The following is an 8,512-nucleotide window of genomic DNA, read 5'->3' on the forward strand; positions in this document are numbered from 1 at the left end:
AAAGTAGTGCTGAATGTGATATTATTTGTTATGAAAGTACCAACATGTAAACAAAGTAGTATTTTTACTACCATATACAATAATAAACCACTACAATGGGACTAATTGCCCAAAAAAAAGCAACAGACGTAAAAGGGGGTTCAGGTAATTGGCCTATGAGAATTTATTTTGAAGTTATCACAGGACACCAAAAATAAAGTTTTGGAAAATAAAAGCATTACTTGGGCATAATGGCCCTTTAAATAAGTTTGCATTTATATATATGTAGGGCTATACAAAATATGGAAATGTTCTTTTTTCTTCATATTATTCTATTGGTTGGCATACACTTTTTAGATCAACAATAAAACTGGATAAATGAATATACTGTCTTATGAAAGCTAAAGTTTTTCTTGTCTGACCTGCAATGCATTTTTAAGATGCTAGAAAATACTTAGCAAGTTCATAACTATATTGTTTAGGCCCTAAATGAGGCATTGCGGAAATTGAGTAAGATATTCAACAAAAGAAATGAACAAACCTAACCATGAAGTTGCAATAATGCACAAGTATATCAAGTTTTAAGTGAATACATGTAACTTTGATAGAACTTAATGTGTAAATGGACCTTTTATATAAACAGAATTTATTTAAACTGGATTGTGTAGATTACAGACACAAATTACTGGAACAAATCAGTACTAACTTTAAACAATAGGTTAAACTTTTCCATTGAGAGGGTCATGCCAAAAGCTAAGAATGAAAATAGTGGAGCAAATAAAATGGTGTCAAATATGTGACATTATTTTCCATGTTCTGATCTAATGACATTACCATTCCTGAATAAGTCAATAAAGTTTTTTTTCTATAAATACTGGTTTAATTTTCATCTTGTGGTATGAAAATTATCATATTTCACTGATGACTATTGCCACTTGTTAAATATTTATTTTATACCACTCAATGAAAATAAATCCTGTTAAATAAAAGAAAAAACTTAAATATCCTCTATATATCTTAGTGCAACTGATAAACAACAAACACAACATTTTAAAGAACAAAATTACAAAATTTTATTGAAAGACAACATGCTGCACCTTCAATTCCTGTTAAGAAAGCAAAGATAAAATCATTTTAATATTCATTATAAAGTGAAACAGTTTTGTTTTTTATTGTTTGTAATTTCAAACTCCTTTACTCTGCCTTCTCTTTCCTTGAAAATTTCTGCTTCACAATTTCTTATGCATGATTAAATTTAACAGAATTAATATCAACCTAGGAATAAAACATGATGTTCTTATGAAGTACAGACAATTTCACATATCCTCAACACTCCATTTATACGCTTGTTCCGAGACAGCCTTCTTCTCAGCTTGTTTTGCGTAAACTTGTTTTTCGAACCCATTAGAACGATCTACACCATCCCATCGATAACCTGGCATTATGCCAAATCTGTTTGGTGGTGGAGCTCGACCTTTGTATTGTGGTTTCTCTGAAAATTATTTAAATTTTACGTTTATCCCAGCACTGTATGTCATTCTATTAAAAACTATAAAATACACATCAAGAAACTATAAAATATGCATCAAAAGAACATTGCATGTAGCAAAACTAATATTGCAAAATGACTTTACTTTTGATATTTTCATACCCAATGCTTTTTATTTTAGTTTGCTTGAATTTTGAAGTAAAAATGTTAACTTTATACGTTGACTTTTAAAAGTTTACTGATCTACGAAGACATTACAGTAGTAACCCTGCATAATTTAGGCATAATAACATGGCACCAAGGTAAAACAATCAACCAACAAGATGACTGTATTTAATTATCTCCATTAAGTCAGAGAAAGGTATTTCATGTTTTTTGATGTTTATCACTTGACTAAAGAAAGAAATGTAAATGTAGATTACAGGCAAACTTAAGATATTATGCAAATTCTTAAACAACTTCTTTCATACCTTTTTTTGCAGGTCCAGCATTTTTGCTCTTTTTCTTTGTTATAAAAGCCAGCATAGGGTCCTCAGCCCTATCCATGTTACGTAACATTTCATCTAGATCATCATCATCTTTATAACGTGCTAAGGGTTTATTTGCTTCATGTAATGCCTCCTCAACTTGTTTCGCCTGATTCTCTATCTGCTTTAATCTGTAAACAAAAATTTCATCATTTTTAAAATACTGCATGAAAATTTTTTATTATATTTATAACAAACACTGCATAAAAAATATCATATGATGATATTTTTCATATTATGTATATTTATAATACTGCATGACTTAAGTGCAACATCAATTTTCATTGGAAAATCATTATATTTATATTATCTATAAACCATTCTGCAGAAATTAGCTGTGAAAATGCATATAATGACATACATTATAGATATAAAAAATATGACATGACTTTGATGATGCTGATGATTATAAGAATCAGGGTTTGTATATTGTTTTTTTCCCGCTGAATTTCACACCAGTATTAGGGATTGATTTTAAATGGAAGAAGATCTCTGTTGTCCTTTCTGTGCATTAAATTAGGAATAAGTGAACACCCCAGAAGTACCAATAACCTGTTTTACTGACAAACTAAAAATTAAACCTTGGCATACAATGTCAGGAAATTAAAGAGTTATAATAAGGGACGTTTATTATGCTTTATTATTATTTTCTTCATTATTATTCTGTCTTACCCTTTCCCCCAACTCTGAAATTTTTCATCTTCTTTTGCTTTCTTCTCTGCTTCTTCAGATTCCTTAAGGCGTTCCTCAGCTAGATTTCTTTTCCTTCCTGATTTATCTCTAAATACTGTAGCGGCACCTTTCCCTAATCTGTCATCTGATATCTATATTCATAAAAAAAGAAAACAAATTGCACAGTTACTTATATCTGTTCTAGAACCAAATACTGTTCAAATCTAGCTTGGTTTTAATTCACCAGTTCCAGTGTAGCCGGCATATCTATTTTTAATAGGTGAATTTCTCTAAGTTTCAACTCAACTATTTCATGATACAGGCCACCAGTCCTTGACACTAAGGCACCCACGGTTACACGTTTAATCGGATTCATTTCGATTTTCATTCATAAACGTTTACGATATTTTTTACTGTTTAATCGAAATGACCATATTGTCTTACAAAATATCTTAATCATTGCCTGTAATCATGAATTCTATCAGTTCTAATTAATTTATTCCAAAGTAAAGAAAGGGAAAATGGGTGTTTACAACCCTTCACACAGCATTACCATGCAAAAATCCCTTGTGACATAATACATTTTTTGGAAAGTTGATTTTCCTTTGATCTTTCAAAAGAGCGAAATGGGGATACAATGAAGAAAATATGTGCCTACTCAATTGTGATGTTTTATTTTTATAATTGTATTAAATAGAAGTTTATTCAGCAATTGCGACTTGAAAAGTAATAGATACACCATTTAAACGACGTTCCAGCTTTCTGACGATCGGAAACGTACAAACAGAGCTGTCGGACAGCACGTGCATTCTTATCTTAGTGCTGATAAAGGAATTCTGCAGTAAGAAACCACGCAACTTTCCTATAACGTTATAGCTTGGATGAGCTTCCTCATATGTAAAGAATAGCTAAAATTCCTGACAGATTCAAACCCAGTCAATGAACTTTGTGATTGAGCTATTAAAAATTTAACTAAATTCTAATAAAGAAAGATAATTCGTCAAATTGCTTGAATAGAAGTTACCTCCTTCTAATGTAATGGCATGTTCAAGTTTCAGCCAAGCAATGGTTAAAATTGACGGTATTACAAAACAACATAATGGTGCTCCGCCAAAGCTGTGTCTAGCTAATTTCTTATCGTAGTCAGTTTTAACGTGGTACTTGAACATAATAACAGTACAAAAACGATGCGTTGAAACAGTCTGGGTTATCCTGTTACATATATATGACAGACTGCATGTATAAATTAATTTTCTCCGAATGTACCAAAGATGTATTTCATTTTAATATTTAGTAAAATACATAATAGATAAAGAATGGTTGGCAAAGGACTCTAATACACAATTGAGTACACTACATTTTTGCATTGTAACACCCATAAACCCGTTTAGGGTTGGAATCTCCTCTTTTTATCTTCTGTTCTCTTTCATTCTGGAAATAAACCCCCTTTTAGAAGGATCCATGATTCAGGCATTATTGATTAAGAATTTTGTAAGATCAACTACAGTTCATTCTCTTAGAGGTATTGGTTAAAATATCCTACTTTAATGAATTGGAATCGAAACGAATCCGTTTAAACGTGTAATCGTGGGGGCCTTACAAACAAGAGCTGTCAGTAGGACAGCAACGCTCGACTATTCTTAGTGCTTGATAGTAAAAAAAAGCCTTGATTAAAAGGTAAAATTTTCTCAGTAAAGAAAAAGGCAAATTTTTTCTTAAATCCATATTACAGTTATAGGCCTTGGAGAGAGTCCTATTATGCTCTCAAAGAAGAGTATAAAATTTCAACATGTTTCAAACCCTTATGTCAATGAACTTTGAAAATATTTGAGGTATTACAAAAACTTTAACGTAAATTCTAAGTCAAAAAAGGGGCATAATTCTGTCAAAATGCTTGATAGAGTTACATCCTCCTGTCTACAGGTTGGGGTCATGATGGTGAACAAGTGTGCAAAGTTTCAAAGCCATATGTCAATGGACTTTGAAAATATTTGAGGTATTGTTTTGTTTTGTTTTGGGTTTTACGTCACATCTACACAGTATAGGTCATATCGCGACGTTCCAGCTTTACTGGTGGAGGAAGACCTCAGGTGCCCTTCCGTGCATTATTTCAGGCACGAACGGGCACCTGAGTAGAACCTACGACGTTCCGTAAGCTAGCTGGATAGCTTCCTCACATGAAAGAATCCAAAGTCCCTGTCGGGACTCGAACCCACAGCGGTGAGGGGCAAGTGGTTTAAAGTCAACGACCTTAACCACTCGGCCACGGACGCCCCTATTTGAGGTATTACAAAAACTTTAACATAAGTGGTTACGCTGACGCAGACGCCAACGCTCGGGTGACTACAATAGCTCTACTTATTCTTATCGAATAGTCTAGCTAAAAATTGTAAACGTGGGAGCCTTACTTGACACAATAATAAACAGTACAAAAAACAATTGGTGTGAACACAAGATACATGTAAGTTGTTATGCTGTTTACATATATATGGATGTCAGCAAAAAGTTGCATGTATTTAAATTCAAATTAAGATTTTCTTCCTTTCTTGTGCAATGTACAAAGTTTTATTTATCATTATAATAATCACTTATACTGCTTAACAATATACATAATTAGATTAAAGATGATAGGAAAATATGAGACAAAGACCTCTAATTACATAACATTGAGTACTCTTCTTTCTTCAGCTTGCCTGTAACACAAAACCAGTACAAACCTGTTTAAATTTGGCATCTTCCTTCTTTTTTAACTCTTCTGCTTCTCTTCTCATTTCCTGGGCAGAGGATAAACCTGCCCTTTTTCCAGACAGGGTTTTATCAGTCTTTGACTTTATTGCACTTTCATTACCATTTCCATTTTTATTTGATGCTGATCGTCTTGGTACAGACTGATCAGATCCTGTACCAGTTTTCTTTCTTCTAGGAGGTGATTGGTCACTATCAGAATCATTCCTCCTCCTTCTAGGAGGTGATTGGTCACTATCAGAATCATGTCTCCTCCTCCTAGGAGGTGATTGGTCACTATCAGAATCATTCCTCCTTCTTCTAGGAGGTGATTGGTCACTATCAGAATCATGTCTCCTCCTCCTAGGAGGTGATTGGTCACTATCAGAATCATTCCTCCTTCTTCTAGGAGGTGATTGGTCACTATCAGAATCATGTTTCCGCCTCCTTGGAGGTGATTGGTCACTTTCAGAATCATGCCTCCGCTTCTTTGGAGGCGATTGATCACTGTCAGAATCGTGCCTTTGCCTTCTAGGTGATTGGTCACTATCACTCTTTGACTTTGATTTATTGCTCGTATTTTCACCTGTTTTTCTCTTTCTTTCAATACTTATACTAGAGTTTTTTTTATGTTTCCTTGGTGGTGATTGGTCAGAATCTGAATCATGTCTTTTTCTTCTTGGTATTGATTGATCAGAATCTGAACCATGCCTTTGTCTTCTTCTTGGTGATTGGTCAGAATCTGAATCATGCCTTTGTCTTCTTCTTGGTGATTGGTCAGAATCTGAATCATGTCTATTTTCTTCATCTGAAAATCAACAATAAAAAAAAACTTACATATTTCAAAATACATATTCTTGGAAATTTCTCCAATTTCACAAAATTCAAGGTTTTGATTAACATGTAACAGAGTATTTTTCATCGGCAACAATTGCAGTGACATGCTGATTTATTCTTTATGTTACACACCAAAGTATAAATTTTACTTTTCACCTTTAGATGTTGACAAAGACCGAGATTAATACTTGCCTTTCAATCTATTCATGTTAAAATGACATCTGTTATGATTAAATTTAAAAGGATTTTTGTTCTGAATTAAAGGTGGGTGCAACTTAAACTGACCTCTCTAAACCTTTACAAGCTTTGGTCACATAAATCATACATGTCTGTATCTCTATCAAGCATTTTAAAAAATCAAGACTTTGAAACCTTTGCCAAGAACTTTCCATGCTCCTGATTTTCTGTATGCCTCTAACTGTTTCACAATCTCTGGTCTCTCATCTACAAAATCAGCAACTTGAGGATCATTATCACCAACATCCTCTTCCAATGTGTTAGCTAAATTCTCTGGCAATAAGCTGCTGAAGTCAACATCATCATCAACAATTCTTGATCTAAGAAGTTAAAAATAAAACATTGCTAAATTGTATGAACCATGATATAGAATTTGCTCTATTTCTTGAATTATAAAGCTATATTCATATATTTATGAAGGAAAGAAATGAAGAAAATTCTCTAAAGCCTTAGTGACTTTCAACTTATTCAATTTCATAAGTTACGAGGTTCATGCACATGTTCACATATATATCAGATAAACACTTATTTTTGGCTTAATTACTGGCTCTTAAATAATAAGAGCAAACCAATATTATTTGGGATGTTTAGCATGAAAATCAATGCTACATTAATAGTTCTTTTGTCAGTAGCAGTGACCTAGGCAGCCTTGACCTAAGTTATATGGGGAATTCATATGTTCTGCGGTCCTAGGATTTGGCTTGCCCAGCTATAGACTACAGGTGTATATTTAAAAAGAAATCAAATAAAAACAATACACCATCCAATAAATCCAACAAGGTGTTGAAAAAAATATATACTAAATATAGTGATTTTTTTGTAAATTGCCAAATCTTTGGAAATAAATTAGTCCTATAACATATGATGTTTCTGTTAGTACTACGTACACTCCAACGTCTTATCGACTTCTTCATAAGTTCCTTTAGCAAAACATGCAGCGATTTTGAAGCGCTATGTAAACCGTTGTAATTTTCTACAAAAACAACATTTTGAGTCAAAAGATATGCAGACAGTAAATTTAAACATTTTTGCATAAATGTGCAGCAAAAAAAAAAATGACTCACTTTCGAATGTAAATAAATCCAATGCAATACAATTTATACGGGAAAGTCAAAGACCGGGCCCGCAAAGCGGGTCCGGGCTTTGGCTTGCCCGGCTATAGACTACACGTGTATATTTAAAAGAAAATCAAATATAAACAATTAAAAAAAATATAGTATCAATGAAATTTTCAGTGTCAGTTCTAGTCGGGCACCACAATTTACAATCACAATGTAACTCAATGATAATACGCGGAGTATTCCAATAACGGAGCAAATCTCAAGTTTTCGGATCAATAATAATCATCGTGTCTTCCGAGTGAAAACGGAAGCGGTGCATGTAATACCGAATGACACCTTTAAAACGGAAAGAATGAAAGGAATTTTTTAAACGACTTCCCCGTTCAAAGGCTTTGACTAATTTCATATTACCACTTTCACCGCTATATACATTTGACCATTTTACCTGTATACATGTGGGCGGGTTTTGCTAAAGGAACTTATGAAGAAGTCGATGAGACGTTGGAGTGTACGTAGTACAAACGGAAACGTCTTATGTTATAGGACTAGAAATAGATCTACTTTTCCACATTTTGACCGACTAACCTAACGGATCACTATAAAATTTTCTTCAATAATTAATGAAAACTTCTATACTGTAGCATATAGCTGACAGCAGCTGTTATCTGTCACAGACAAACGACACTTTGACTGTTTGAAACGTTTATCCGTACAACTACAAAATCGCCAACATTAAAAGTGACAAATGACAGTGTTTTGGTGATTTGGTTAACAATTATCTATATATTAAATAGTACCGAATTATTTTCGCCGGAGCAACTCCAGGTTTTTTCTTCCTCTTTTTCTTTTTTTCTTCTGCGTTGACAGATAAATACTTTTTCAAATATTCTTCCTTGCTGGAGGCTGCCATTTTGTCTTGTGGACCAGTAATTTTACATGGAATAATTATCGCAATAAGACTTGCTAACTAGTGAAGCTTTTTAATT

General features: G+C 33.2%; 1 protein-coding gene across 1 annotated transcript; it reads right to left on the reverse strand.

The window, feature by feature from the left end:
* Positions 1-1,021: 1,021 nt before the first annotated feature.
* On the reverse strand, positions 1,022-8,474 carry LOC132757188 (BUD13 homolog). The gene is made up of 6 exons (XM_060748394.1): positions 8,324-8,474; positions 6,601-6,785; positions 5,385-6,199; positions 2,668-2,819; positions 1,939-2,126; positions 1,022-1,471 (listed from the first exon to the last, which is right to left on the reverse strand). The coding sequence occupies exons 1-6, from the start codon at positions 8,434-8,436 to the stop codon at positions 1,296-1,298; spliced, it is 1,629 nt and encodes a 542-aa protein (XP_060604377.1). The 5' UTR covers positions 8,437-8,474; the 3' UTR covers positions 1,022-1,295.
* Positions 8,475-8,512: the final 38 nt, after the last annotated feature.

Source organism: Ruditapes philippinarum, unplaced genomic scaffold, assembly GCF_026571515.1.
Source record: "Ruditapes philippinarum isolate M1 unplaced genomic scaffold, ASM2657151v2 ctg5120_1_1_1_1, whole genome shotgun sequence".
Lineage (NCBI taxonomy): Eukaryota > Metazoa > Mollusca > Bivalvia > Venerida > Veneridae > Ruditapes > Ruditapes philippinarum.